This window comes from Setaria italica, chromosome IX (assembly GCF_000263155.2).
Source record: "Setaria italica strain Yugu1 chromosome IX, Setaria_italica_v2.0, whole genome shotgun sequence".
NCBI lineage: Eukaryota > Viridiplantae > Streptophyta > Magnoliopsida > Poales > Poaceae > Setaria > Setaria italica.
Window position 1 is genome coordinate 46701027 of NC_028458.1, and position 14606 is coordinate 46715632.

Below are 14606 nucleotides of genomic sequence, written 5' to 3' on the forward strand. Positions count from 1 at the left end.
TTAATGAAGTTGATTATCTCAATATATAATTGAGTTTGATTTTTTCCCTTCTTCTTATGAATTATTACATCCATGGTTCAATTGATTCTCATTTAGGGTAATATAGAATTAGTTTTTATTAAATTTTTTCTACTTATCAATTATTACATTCATAGTTTTAATTAATGAAGTTAATTGAATTAATATATAATTGAGTTAATTTTTTTCCTTCTTCTTATTAATTATTACACCCAAGGTTTAACTGCTCGGAAAAAGCTCAAAAAACACCAAATATAAGGGGGAAGGTTTTGCTCTTGATTTCTTTGGAGAAGGTGGCTATATAAGGTAAGTTTGTGTAAGTCCAACCTTCCTTTTCAACTTCTATCCATCATTTCTAACTTCATTAGCTTGTCATCTAGATCTAGATCTAGAACTAAGAGAGAGAGGAGGGAAAGAGGAAAAAAATCTAGAAATGGATTATTTTTGTAAATAAAATTATATGATCATATTATAACCATTTCAATGCTATGTTTGTCATTTTAAAGTAACATAGAATTGAGTTTAATTTTTTTCCTCCTTATTAATTATTACATCCATAATTTTAATTAATGAAGTTGATTATCTTAATATATAATAGAGTTTGATTTTTTGCCTTCTTCTTATTAATTATTACATCCAAGGTTTAATTGAGTTTCATTTAGGGAAATATAGAATTGTTTTTATTAAATTTCTTCCTACTTATTAGTTACTACATCCATAATTTAATTTAGTTTATGGAATAGCTCTTTAAATTAGTTAATGTAACATAGAATTCTTCTCATAGGTTGTTAAAGATGGATCATAGAGCATGGATGTATGGCATATGGAGACATTCGCTTACTTTCATCTCAGAGGTATCGAAGTTTGTGGAGGCTGCGAAAAAGCACGCTCGCATTTGCAAGACAAAGCAAATACATTGTTCGTGTTTTGACTGTAGCAACAATATTGTATGGGAGGACACTAATATCATCAAGAGGCATTTAATAAAGCGAGATTTTGTGGATGGATACACAATTTGGTCCCACCATGATGAGGCAGGAGGTACTTCTAACAACACAGACATCGATACTGGCTGTGATGAAGTGGGTAGTGATGATGCAAACGACAATGATCATGTTATGATGGATGATGATTACGACCGTGGAGATAAAAATGGTGATCAAACAGATGTGCGTGTGGAACCACAAGTGGACGAGGAACGTGATGTTGATATGAAAGACGTGTTGCGCCACATTGAACTAGAAGTGTTGCTAGGGAGTGCTAAAGGGTTAGAGAATTTTGAGACACTCAAGAAAGCAGCAAAGTACCGTATGCATATGGGATGTAGGAAGGGGTGGATAGTGCTGCGTTTCGTCCTTCATCTTCTGTTCCTGAAGGCTAAATTCGGCTGGTCAGACAATAGTTTCAATGATCTCCTTACTCTGCTGAGAAATTTGCTCCCGAAGTCTAAGTTTGTGCTAAAAAAAATCATACGAAGCAAAGAAGATTATCAATCCATTGAAGATACGTGTGCAGGAACCACTGCATATTGTACCGTTGTGAGTACGCGGTATTGGAAAAGTGTCCAAATTGCGATGCTAGCCATTACAAAAGTAATGCCAATTACTATGAGGACCGTGCCGGTTCCTCCATCAGGAATAAGAGTAAGAAGGTTGCAAAGAAAAGTGTTGGTGCTCAAGTGGAGGACGAGTCCTGTATAGGTACTGACACGACGACTCAGTGCAGAGTCCCTACCTTGGTGATGTGGTACTTGCCGGTGGTGGAACATCTGAAACGTTTATTCTCAAACCCAAATACCGCTAAAATGATGACTTGGCATGATGAGTAAAGGATGACAAAAAACTTTAACATCCTTCCGATGCTCGCCAGTGGAGGACCTTCGATGCCAATCATCCAGAGTTTTCATATGAAAAAAGAAATATACAGTTCACGTTGAGTACAGACGGTATGAATCTATTTGGTGAAAGAAGCAGCACACACAACACATAGCTAGTGCTAATGACCATATACAACCTTCCTCCATGGCTATGTCACAAGAGAAAGTTCCTTCTGCTAATCATTCTCATACAAGGCCCGAAGCAGCCTGGCCTTGACATAGATGTTTTCCTTGAGCCATTGATGGAAGATATGCAGAAGCTTTGGGAAGATGGGGTTCGGATGTGGGATGAGTACAGACACGAGCACTTCACACTAAGGGCCATTATATTTGTTACCATCAATGATTATCCCATCCTATTTGCCCTGACAGGTCAGGTAAAAGGTAAGAAAACATGTGTAGTTTGTTTGGATGGAACATCATGTGTGTACCTTAAGGGATCTATGAAGATAGTGTTCATGCGGCATAGGCGCTTCTTATTGAAGACGCACAAATACTGTAGGATAAAGGACCTTTTTTATGGCACCAATGAGAATGATTTTACTCCAAAACCAGCTATTGGTAAAATAGTATTTGAAATGTGCGTGAAGATCAAGTTCAAACTCGGTAAGAAGTTATTAGGTGGTGCTGATAATTCGAAAAGGGGAAGGAAGCAGGCTGAAACTACAAACGTCGCAGACGTGCCATTTAAGAATATGTCAATCTTATTTAAGTATTTGTCATACTGGCGAGAGCTGGTGGTGCACCATGCCATTGATGGGATCCCCGTCTTTTGGTGCCAATGGGTCAAACACCCGAATGACGTTACAGATGACAATTATGGGTTGACACTTGTAGACCTAGCCAATGTAGGTTACAAAGATGACCCATGGGTACTCGCTGAGCGTGTCGCACAGGTATTCTACATAACTGACCCTATGAATGCAAAGAAGCACATTGCCGTCTCTAGAAAACAAAGGATCCTTGGAGTTGAAGGTGTAGGGGACATTGAGGATTACAATCAATATGAGGAATTGGACCTTTTCAAAAACCATGAATGAAGAATCAAGTGTGTTGAAGCAAACATTGATAAATCCCTGAAGCTATGGTTACGTACTGACTGTGAAGGAAGAATTGTGAAAGAATAAATTACATTTATTTTCTCTTATGTTAAGACTAATTAATATTCTTGTAAGACTTATTAATTATCTTGTAAAATTTTATTAATGTGGATTAGACTTTATTATCTTGTAATTGACTGCCAGTATAAGAAAAGGGTAGTCCATGCCACAATACAATATAACTAGTTCTGATAATAGTGCAAGTTATTACATCAATAATTAAATGTCCTAGAGAGAACAAGTTCAAATGCATAAAAAAGGACAACGGTACAACCATGAATGTTACATATTTCATACTTCAGCTCACCTCCTTAGATATGGAATATAGTTAAGGTCTCCAATCGTCCAGCCAAGAACTTCATCAAAATAAGTTAGAGCACGGATGAATGCACTCTCCTTCGCTTCACATGGACGACCACATACATTACTATAAACGGAGAACATTGTAGATATTAACTGATGTGGCCTATAGAAAGTGAGTTGAGCCTGGAACTTAAAATATGGTGTGAACATCGGGTTTTGACCCATGTAAGTCAAATGAAGACTTTCCATAACTTGATCCAGAATCGCACGAAGGCTCGCTTCGGCAATGGTAGTACCATTTATATCCTATAAAAGATGATTAGAGCATGATGAAAGTTAAAAGAGGTAACACTACTGAAGTTAAAAGAATGATAAAAGAATATTCCATACCATGTCATGAAGCTGAGAAAGCCTCTCAGTAGTCACAATCACATTGTTGTCTCCCTTCTCGAGCCATCTAATTCGAAAATATCACAATCACATTGTTGTCTCCCTTCTCGAGCCATCTAATTTGAAAATATGAGAAGTCTGGCACAAAGTACCCATGATCCTTAAGCTGCTCTAGGCAAGCCTCCACGACGGTCCTGTCAATAGTTACCCTAGATGGTGCTTTGCTACCCCATGCGGCAATTGAAACCATCAGGATGGCCTGTCCTAGTGACAACGAGGTGAAATCTGGATCTCGAACAGGTACTTGAAAAGAAAGATGCTTTCTTTCCATATTTGGTTCACCTACGTCCTCGGTTGGCACCACAGGAGAAGTACTACCTAAAACTTCGACAACATCTTTGAGCCATCTAATATTATTGATAAGCTGCATTGAAGGAAAGAATATTACTATATTGGGAATTGTTCCTCTGCTTTGATCGTCAAATGGCAAGTCAATGGCGCCATGGAATTGAAGTCCTGGAAGACTAGCGGGAGTGTCATCGCGCCCGAAATGTCCCCTGCCACCTCCACGGCTGCCCCCACCACGGCAGCCACTACCACGGCCGCCGCCACCACGGGAAAAAGAACCACCACTTGCCATAGTTAGTCCAAACTATCCACATAAAATTTACAAAATGCTCAGAATAAAAGATTATCCAAAATAATGGAAGAAATTTATAATTGTTGGTTTAGATCTCATGAACAATGTTATAACTAATCATAACATATTTATTATCATTTTGCAATTGTATGGAATAAAAATGGTAAAATGTAACAACTTTTATTTTCTCACACAATCCTTATGTAAACAAAATTTACACTGTCTATATGAAAAAATAATATATAGTGGAAGCAAATAATTTAGAAGCAATAACGCAAAACTTATTTGAACAACATATACAACTAAACGATTTACACTAGAACTAGCAAATTATAGCAATTGCAATGTAAGTAAAATTCATATAAATAACCATATATATGTGGATAGAATTTCAATCAAATAATCAGATCTACTTGAAAAATAGGGGAAAAAATGGAAAAAAAACATCAACCGGCCGGTGAGGAGGATGGCGACGCTCGGTGGACGCGGCGAAGGAGTCTCGGGCGAGGAGGAGGGTCCGCGGCGACGACGGACGAGTAGGACGGCGGCCTGGCGGAGGGGAGCACAATGCCGGGCCGGGCGGACAATGCCTCGGGCGGCCAAGCAGACGCCCGGCGGCGGCGCTCGGGGAAGAGAATGACGGCACTCAGGGATGAGGACGGCGGCACGAGGGAGGTGCGGTGGAATCCGGCAGCTTGACTGCATGTGTTGCAAAACCGCTGAGAGTTAGAAAAATTTGGTCCCCCGGCCTGGGTTTATGTGTGGACGCGGCAGTGCTGGCGGGTGCTAACGCGGCCCGCCATCACAGCTCCTCTGCGCTGGTGGGAGCGACGCCGCCCAGCGCTGAGCCTCTGTGTTAGCGCCCGCCAGCGTAGAGGAGCACTGCTGGCGGGCCACATTAGTGCACGCCAGCGCAGTGGTGTCAAGAAATTTTCAACCGATTTAAATACTTGATAAATGATTTCAAAATTGTTTCAAACTTTTACACATGAACATAAATGTTATTTAGTGAATGTAAAAAAATATAATTTCATGCATAATATAATGAGAATGACTAGTTAGTTCTATAGGTTGAAACACCTCATGAGTTATAGGGTGATCATGACTTGCATATAAAATTATCGGACAATCATGATATTTGGTATATAACCACTTTAGCAGTGAACCAATATAGATCAAAAATATTAACACAATTTTGATATAGTTTAACAGTGCGTCCTTCCCAAATGGATATCAAGTCATTTTGCTAAACCATCGTCACTACGCACGTCATTATTGCCATGTAAGAAAAGATGTACGTTGACACCTCAAGTCAGACAGGTAATCCTCGCTGAGGCGAGCGAGGTTAGTAAGATTTTCGCTCGCTACCAATAAACATGCATGCAATACTACGCAGCGCTGAGCAAAGGCACGTGCCAACTTTTCAGCACCGGGGATTAACGGCATCGGCAGCAGCTGCCAGCCTGCGCTGCCATGCATTCATCATCCATCCCGTGCCGCCACCACGGGCAATTAAGCACATGCATGCATATCTACACACACGTCAAGTGGGCAAAGCAAAATTTGTCGCATATAACTAAAGCACTTGTGCGTATAAAACCAATGGATCTGCATGCACCAATTTAATTAATTTGTCATGCTGTGCACATCGATCTAATTAAGTTATAGTACAAGTAGCTAGGAGTACATATACGAGTACATACTGGTCGCTATCGGTGTCTTCTTCATGATCAGACCATCATTTGGCTTCCACTGCATTCTGTTCTTCCTGCTAGCTTTAGGTCGTAAGAGACATCATCTGTAAATTTCCTTTGTAAGATCACGACAGCACACCACAGCAGCTTGGTTGCATGGTGTCGTACTTGTAAACTTAATTTTTTCTTCTTAATATAAAATACATTTCAGACACGTTCTCCAAAAAAAATTTGACAACGGCACCAATATTTAAAGTTTTGTTACAATACTTTTAAAGTACCAGTATATTTTTCTTTCTTATCCTTATTGTCAAAAAAGAATTAAATAAATTTACACATAATTAAAAAGGTATCATAGTAATTTTTTACTATTTTTTACTTCTTCCTACCAAATTAGTACTTCTTGATACTTCTCTTTTGATATTTTATAGTACTTTTGTTTCCACCGTTGGATTTCGCTGGATGGACGGCTTAGATTTTGCTGGATGGACCGCTCTCTTTCTCTTTTTTTCGAGCACTCTACAATTCCTCCAATATTTTTTTCCCGAACACGACGGCATCAAGATTTGCGTGGTCGATGGCTGATAGAGTGGGCGTTGCCTTGCTGCCCCCTCGTTGGTGCTATATATACCCGCCACCACCCAGGGAGCTAGCAGCACCAAGCAAGCAAGCAGTACAAGACTACTAGCAAGCACTAGCCGGGAGGTGTAGCCATGGACGTGTACTTGTACCAGTCGCTGCTCCTCTCCGTGGTCGCCGTGGCACTGCTGCAGCTGGCGAAGCTGGCCCTGAAGAAGCCGGGGGCGGCGCCGCCGCCGCTGCCGCCGGGTCCCTGGAAGCTGCCGGTGGTCGGCAGCATGCACCACCTCGTGAACGTGCTGCCCCACCGCGCGCTGCGGGACCTGGCGGCGGCCCACGGCCCGCTGATGCTGCTGCAGCTGGGCCAGACGCCGCTCATGGTGGCGTCGTCCAGGGAGGCGGCGCGCGCCGTGCTCAAGACCCACGACGCCAACTTCGCCACCCGGCCCAAGCTCCTCGCCGGGGAGATCGTCGGCTACGAGTGGGCCGACATCCTCTTCGCCCCCTCCGGCGACTACTGGCGCAAGCTCCGCCAGCTCTGCGCCGCCGAGATCCTCAGCCCCAAGCGCGTCCTCTCCTTCCGACACATCAGGGAGGACGAGGTGAGCACTAAGCAGCAATGTCCATGCATTGCGGCGTAATAATTAACAAATGCATGGTTGCATAATAGGGAACAGAAAAAATTGCCAAAAATGGAACTGTAATTATGATGATGACTGCACAGTCACCAAACACGGGTTGTACGTAATGATTCTGACGTGGACAGACTAAAGTACATCAAACAAAAGTGACTTTTCAATTTAAAGGCGAAAGGAAACAGATAAAGAAACAGGATAATGAATGAAGAACAGGAACTGCAGTAATTTTGCTGTAGTATGCATTATGCAGACGTGTTCACGCCCATGCATATATACTATATGCAGGTGATGCGGAAGGTGGAGGCGATCCGCGCGGCCGGGCCCGTCGGCGCCGGTGAACCTGAGCGCCATGTTCCACAGCATCACCAACAGCGTCGTGTCCCGGGCCGCGTTCGGGAAGAAGCGGGAGAACGCAGCGGAGTTCCTGGCGGTGACCATGGCCGTCGTGGGCCTCTCCAGCGGCTTCAACATCCCGGACCTGTTCCCGACGTGCACCACCGTGCTGGCCAGGCTCACCGGCATGACGCGCAGCCTCAAGGAGATCCACAGGACCGTGGACACCATCCTCCAGCCTCCAGGAGATCATCGAGGAGCGCAGGCCGCCCGCGACGTGAAGATCGAGAGCGGCGCCGCCGCCAAGGACGTCGACGTGCTCATCGGCCTTCAGGAGAAGGGCGGCTTCGGCTTCCAGCTCACCAACAGCGTCATCAAGGCCATCATACTGGACATGTTCGCGGGCGGGACGGGGACGTCGGGGTCGGCCATGGAGTGGGGGATGTCGGAGCTGATGCGGAACCCGGCGGTGATGGAGAAGCTGAAGGGGCAGATCGGGAGGCGTTCCGGGGGAAGGCGGCGGTGACGGAGGGAGACCTGCAGGCGAGCAACCTCCGGTACATGAAGGTGGTGATCAAGGAGGCGCTGCGGCTGCACCCGCCGACGCCGCTGCTGGTGCCCCGGGAGACCATCGAGGCGTGCGAGCTGGGCGGCTACACGATCCCGCGTGGGCCATCGGCCGCGACCCCGAAGGACGCCGGTGAGTTGTTGACCCAAAATCTGCACGCTTATGCATTGAACAACACGGATGATAAGGGAGCTCTGCTTAACTATAGTGCAGGCTCCAAATCGACTCGCAAGTGGTGCAAGGCGTGCTAGTCAATTTGATCTGAAAATTGACAAGGTAAACATTAAATTCATGAGCCGATCGGCGGCGAAGCCTTTCGAACTTATAGGTAGGTGTTCTTGGAATAAACACTATAACAGATAGATATTTATATAAGTATTTGGTGTAAATAAAATATTAATGGCATGTACCATCGGCTATGTCAGCCGACGGACAAAGATAAAGTATTATAACACAACAGCCATAGAAGGGGAGTCCTTGTTAACCACGTGCTTATAAGATAAGCTAACAGATCTAGCCAATATCTTTATAAGTGTATTGAACTCAGACAAGGCAACACGAATGAGAGGCCATTAGCATAAATCTACTAACTTAAAAGATTACAACATAGCAACAAGGACCAGCTGATGCTGACTGTAAACAAGCCAGATACATTATCAGATCTTAATTAATATCTTGACAAGTGTATTGAATTTAGACAAGACAACACGAATGAGAGGGCATTAACCTCGATCTAATAACGAAAAAGACTAGAGCACAATCACCAAAAACCTCTTACCTACCGCTTATAAGCCTATTAAGGTAACAAAGTCTAATCAATATCTTGACCGTGCAATTGAACTTAGACAAGGTAACATAGTGAGAGGGTATTAACTTTGACCCGTTAATCTTAACAGACAGGCTCGCGTCAGCAAGGCCTCGCATGCTCCCCTATCGGCTCAATGATGTCACCATACTTCCGTCAGATACGAATAAGATCCGACCGAAGCATCGGCTCTCAATGGTAGCACGCTAACATCAAAGGTCTAACAGTTAACAATACGAGGGGCAGGGTAAAGATCTATCAGACCTAGCATATATAAAGCAGTAAAAGCATGCAAAATCTACCAGCCGATACGATCTGATAACTATGAACATTTAAACAAGGCAAAGGAGCCGATCAAGACAACCTAACCAGACCTAAGCCGTTCGATAACTTGAGCAACATCAAAAATAAGCAGAATATTGGACAAGGCCTAGAAAGTTCTACTTGTAATCTAAGATAACTCGATAACTAGCCACACAACAATATCAGAATATAAGACTTAACTTAGAAAGTTCTGATAGAGGTTGTAATGACTGGGTGACGGTACTTACAAGCTCGCCCGAGATTAAAAGCCGATGCAACCTTGCGTGCTAGAAGGAGCTCGTCAAATCTACTCTACTCCTACTCCTAGGGTTTTGGTGGCATGGCGCTAAAAGGTATTGATTGATTGATTGATTTTACAAGGCTCACGGGTTTATACTTGGAGGAAGCTAAAATCCTAGTCGATTACGATATGACTATTACAACTATTCCTAAAAACTACTAAAGATAAATCTCCACGCTTTATTTTATTTGGTGGAGTCGATTCTGCTTCGGACTAGGCCCGTTGGTCTTCCATTGGTTCCCGAAATCATGGTCAACAGCGGTCAGTCTTGGTCAACGCGGCTTCATCAGCGGCCCTTTTCTCTCTCCTTCATTGGCTGTTAGAATCTTATCCACAGCGGTTGACTCTGGTCAAAAACCGATGTCAATACGAGTTCAGGCCGAAGCGGTTCAAGGATGGCACCCGCGACTTCACCAGCAGCAATTACAAGTTCCTGCCCTTCAGCTCCGGCTGCCGGATGTGCCCCGGCTTCAACTACGGGCTCGCCAGCATGGAGCTCGCCCTCGTTGGGCTTCTCTACCACTTCAACTTGTCGCTGCCGGAGGGCGTCAAGGAGGTCGACATGGAGGAGGCGCCTGTGCTCGACATCCACCGCCGCACGCCGCTGGTGCTCTGCGCCACCCCGTACACCCCTCATGTTGCCACCTAGCAAGCTACATCGTATAGTTTGGCCATAAGGCACGAGGCCCGTGGGCCGACCCACGTCATGAAAATTTAGCCTTGTACAAGTTCGGCCCGGCACGGCCTTCTCCGTCCCCATGGTGGCTCGACTCGTGCTTAGTACCAGGCCTAGGCCGCTGCGTCAGCCCGTGGACTTGCTTGGCCCAACACGATTAATGGGCAGCCCGCTAAGGCTCGCTAGAGGTACATTTAATGGCCTAGCCCATTATGGCCCGCAAGTCTTTTGAATGTATTCGTGAATGCTTTTCATAATCTAGTTGTATTTTTGTATATGCTAAATATATATGTATATGTGTTTGTATAATGACTCTAATTTTTTTCCTTTGAAAATCTAATTTGGTAAAGGTTTTTTTATGGTTGAGCCGGATTGGCTGTGCCATGGTGTACCTCACAGGCCCGTCGGGCCACAGGAAGGCCCGGCACGACTAATAACCCTTAGTGCTGAGCTTGGGCTACTGTGTTAGCCCGTGGACTAGTCCATCCTGACATTATTACGCTTCGTGCTTCACCGGACGGCGTCTAAACATGCTGAGCTAAAACCGTGCACGGGCCAGGCCGGCCACTGCATGCGAAAAATCAATTCCCCAGCCCGTTTGTCGCCAACCCCCCCCCCCCCCCCCCCCCCCCAAAAAAAAAAGCCCGCTCAATAACGCGTCGAGAGTCGTGTTTGTCTTGCATGGCGCACTAGCGTGTTGACCGCCGCCACCACTCACGAGAAATTAGCTCACTTCTCGCCCACCTTCTCACATGCGCCCTCCTTTATTCTTCCATGTGCTCCGACGCTCCTCCGACGACAAATTTGTGCATGCAACTCTCTCTCCCCCCAAAAAATCAGCTCCACATGTACATGCACACACACGAGTTATCATGGCCATTGATCCTCCTCCTGCTGCACGGATCTTGATGCATGAATATTCAATCTACCCATGATTCTTTCCACCTACCTCACTAATCTCAACGCAAGTTGAACTGTGTATGGCCACATGCACATGTGATTTTTCCATGTTGCTCTCCCTCTCCCTCTAATGTAAAGCACGCGCGAATTTTGTCGAACTCTAAAACGTTTAGCCAACAACGGTCATTATATTGGTGATTAAACTAAAAAAACTATATTGGTGATTTGGTGATACAAGAAAGCTGCAGCTTAATTCGCGTTCTAATGTAAGCTTAATTCGCGTTCTAATGTACATTTCTTATGGTCATGATTCTGTAGCCAATAACTAACATAAAAAAAATTGCGCAGATCACTCACCAATCAAAACTCTACCTCAGGTATGCTTCGTGCTCGTTGCTAGTAGGATTCCGAGTAGCACACGTTAGTGCGGAAGATGCAATTGCGACTCGAATAACGAAAGAAACTCGTTTGATCTCAGTATAGAAGACGAGGACTGGGCCGTTCCTTGGCCCAAAGACATCTCAAATGTCAGACTCCTATGAGGTGGGCCTTTAACAGATTCTGGAATTCGTTATGAATTTCAACTATTGAGATATAAAGGACCCTACGCTCTCAAGATATAAAGGACCCTACGCATAACCTTGATCAAACATCCAGTTTGCTACAAAGGCATTTGGACACGTAAAGTTCGTTGTTCAGCCCAAATCAAACCGACCAGAATTCTTTTCCTTACTGTTTCACTAAACTCTGTTACTGTAAGCAGGAAGGCAACAGTGCAAGTACAATACAGTTCCATAGTATTACACCACAAAAATTTTATCCATAAGACCACAGCAGCTCAGATGCGTTTAGAGGTTCACCATCACGTATAACAGAACAGAGGTTGGTTCTACACTAGTAGGACTGCATTGATGCAACCATCATTCTCTGGATTGTTAGTAACTTGAGCGTATTTACCTGCACCATGGCAAACAGCGATTATCGAAGCTGACAAGGTAACGCAAAAAATAAACAGATCACAGCAAATGATATCTTACCCCAGACAACTTTTCCGGCAGGAGTCACAAGACCAAGTTCACTCACATTAACCTGAAAGTTGATTCTGTAAGCTAGGCATGTGCAACTAAAGAACAATTGTAACACCATGATTTAGTGTAATGCTGATCCATGAACTAAGCAAAATGCACGACATACCTCAATGATGGTACCCCTTGTCATAACACCAAGAGATGTATACATTGGACCATTAGGATTTTTCTTTACTGAGATAATGTCAAGATTAAACGTGCACTTCAATTCAGGATGGGTCACATGAGCTTTGGTGAAACGCAAGCCAGTTGGCCGGATGAACCGCTCATACTTTGGGGGCTTCCTTGTAAATCCAGATCCAACAAATGTTGCTTTTGTGACCATTCTCTTCCACTGCTTAGCTGTACATGAAAATAGGTTCACAAACATTATTTAGTTTTCCATTACCATAGTTTCAAAATCATCATATTTTCTTTGAGGTTTTCATGTTGGTTCAGCATGGCAGAGTCCAAATGAAAATTGGTTGCAGGGTTACAACTCTAGAAATGATAGTGCTTACTAATAGTTTCAGGAAGAGATGATCGCCTACCATGTTTAGTGTAGATATTACAGGCCAAGTGAGCATGCGTTATTGTTAATTTAGCTAGTCGAGATTAATATTCACCCATAGGAATTTTTCCCCTTCCAGAATGCACTTTGTTGTGGAAGGAAATGATATGAAAACCATACAGATGCTCAAAAAGATTACAAGAAAACTTCATAAAAGTTACTCGACACATGATTAATCTTTTGCAGACATTAGCAAAGTTCATCAGCCATCAGCCATCAGCCATACGAAGTTAAGAATAATTCTTCCAATACAGCAATACTTACTTTTCCGTTTGCCAGTCCGAAGAACTTTGAACATCTCTTCTTCTGCCACAGGTCTAACCTGAAGAGACATTAGATTAAATTGCCGTTAGTCAATAAAGGAATTGCAGGCTGCTTGTATTCTTTTAACTATCTAGATGCTTCATTGCTTTAAGATTTTGCACAAGACTATCTTGGTCATTGAAAAGTAGGTGGTGCTCTTTAGAAAACTGACCTTTGGCAAAGGAACATCCCATTTACCAGCTTTCTCCTTCCTCTTTTGCTTAATAGTGTTACTAAGAACCTGCATGCCATAAAATAGAAGTGGTCAGGTATACTTCTTAAAAGTGAATGCAAGAGTAATACAAGGATGATGCAATTACCTTTGCTCGTTGTGTCTGATCACGATCAAGTAGATATGGTGGGAGAGCTCCTTCCTGAACATCCTCAACCTTATCTCGTTTAGTTGACTCATCGTGCATTTTCAGACTGCAGAAATTTGTCACCAATAAGCACATCATATAGCCAGCATTGTGAGTTACATCATTTTAAAGTAGAAACACGCCATATAATTTACACAATCAGAAACAACATAAAAAAGCAACCTATCTCTGCAGCCTAAATACTGCGCACATACAAATTAGTACCTACAGATAATGAGTCTAGGTCCACAATTACAGTTTGAGTTTCCAAACAGAATATGAAATCATCAATCACGTTTAAATTCCAGTAATCAGGAGCACCTACACAAAACTAGAAGTATATATGTATTCAAATGACATGTGCTTTAGGTGCACATTGAATTTAATGGATTAAACATTTTGGAAATTGCTGCGCAGAAACTTAATGCTCATCTTAGTAATCCCTCTTAGGTTTCACTCCCTATTCATATTTAGGGGAGAAGATAGGAGGACCACTTACGTCTTCTTCATCTGCGCCTTCTCGGCATACCGCTTCTTAGCAAACCTCTTGCCCTTGGCACCAAGCAGCTGTACCACCACGAAATTAAACAAACACAAGCGCGAGCATCAGCAACACAATCCCAGTAAAAAACAGAATACCAAAAGAATGACAGAAGAGTGGCACAATTCCTCCGATTGGGGCCCACCCGCTACCCACCTTCTGGGCCTGCTTCGAGTTCTTGTGCACCTCGCGCGCCTGGCGCTTGCGCTTCCGCTCCTCATAGTCAGGCCGCCGCCCATGGCGCTTCTGATGCAGCTCTATGTAGTCTCCCTGCGGCTGCAGCGCGATCCCCAGCACAGGAAAATTCAGCAAAATATCGGGAAAAATCAACCAAAAAATTGAGAGGAACCAATGCATTCATCATGTTTCGGGGCGGATTGGAGCGGAAATTGGGAGGATTTCGGCCCCAGGTAAAGAGGACGGGACTTCGCACTTACCATGGCGGCGAAACCCTAGCGGCGCCCGGTGCAGAGGAGGGGGAAGGGAAAAAGGGAACGAGCCGTTGCGGCGTGGCTATTTATACGTGCCCGCTCATCCGGTGGTGCGCGATCGGCACGTGAGAGTCACGTGAGGTGATACATGGGCTGGGCCTAACGGGCCGTGAAGCAAAAACTTTCTTCTCACCTCTTGGTCGAGGATCT

General features: G+C 44.0%; 1 protein-coding gene and 1 pseudogene across 1 annotated transcript; one reads left to right on the top strand and one right to left on the bottom strand.

The window, feature by feature from the left end:
• Window positions 1-6734: 6734 nt before the first annotated feature.
• LOC101785802 lies at window positions 6735-10197 on the top strand (annotated as a pseudogene).
• Window positions 10198-11796: 1599 nt separating this feature from the next.
• Window positions 11797-14562, bottom strand: LOC101774319 (ribosome biogenesis protein NSA2 homolog). Its single transcript, XM_004984360.4, has 9 exons — window positions 14403-14562; window positions 14122-14241; window positions 13924-13991; window positions 13386-13491; window positions 13238-13306; window positions 13027-13084; window positions 12319-12554; window positions 12162-12213; window positions 11797-12081 (listed from the first exon to the last, which is right to left on the bottom strand). Exons 1-9 carry the CDS (start codon window positions 14403-14405, stop codon window positions 12014-12016), a joined length of 780 nt encoding a protein of 259 aa, XP_004984417.1. The 5' UTR covers window positions 14406-14562; the 3' UTR covers window positions 11797-12013.
• Between the last annotated feature and the right edge of the window lie 44 nt (window positions 14563-14606).

Coding starts and splice junctions, on each gene's coding strand:
- LOC101774319 (XM_004984360.4), bottom strand. Junction 13,992..14,121: donor ACTCGAAGCAGGCCCAGAAG/GTGGGTAGCGGG, acceptor GTGGTGGTACAG/CTGCTTGGTGCCAAGGGCAA. Junction 12,555..13,026: donor TCGGACTGGCAAACGGAAAA/GTAAGTATTGCT, acceptor TTTCATGTACAG/CTAAGCAGTGGAAGAGAATG.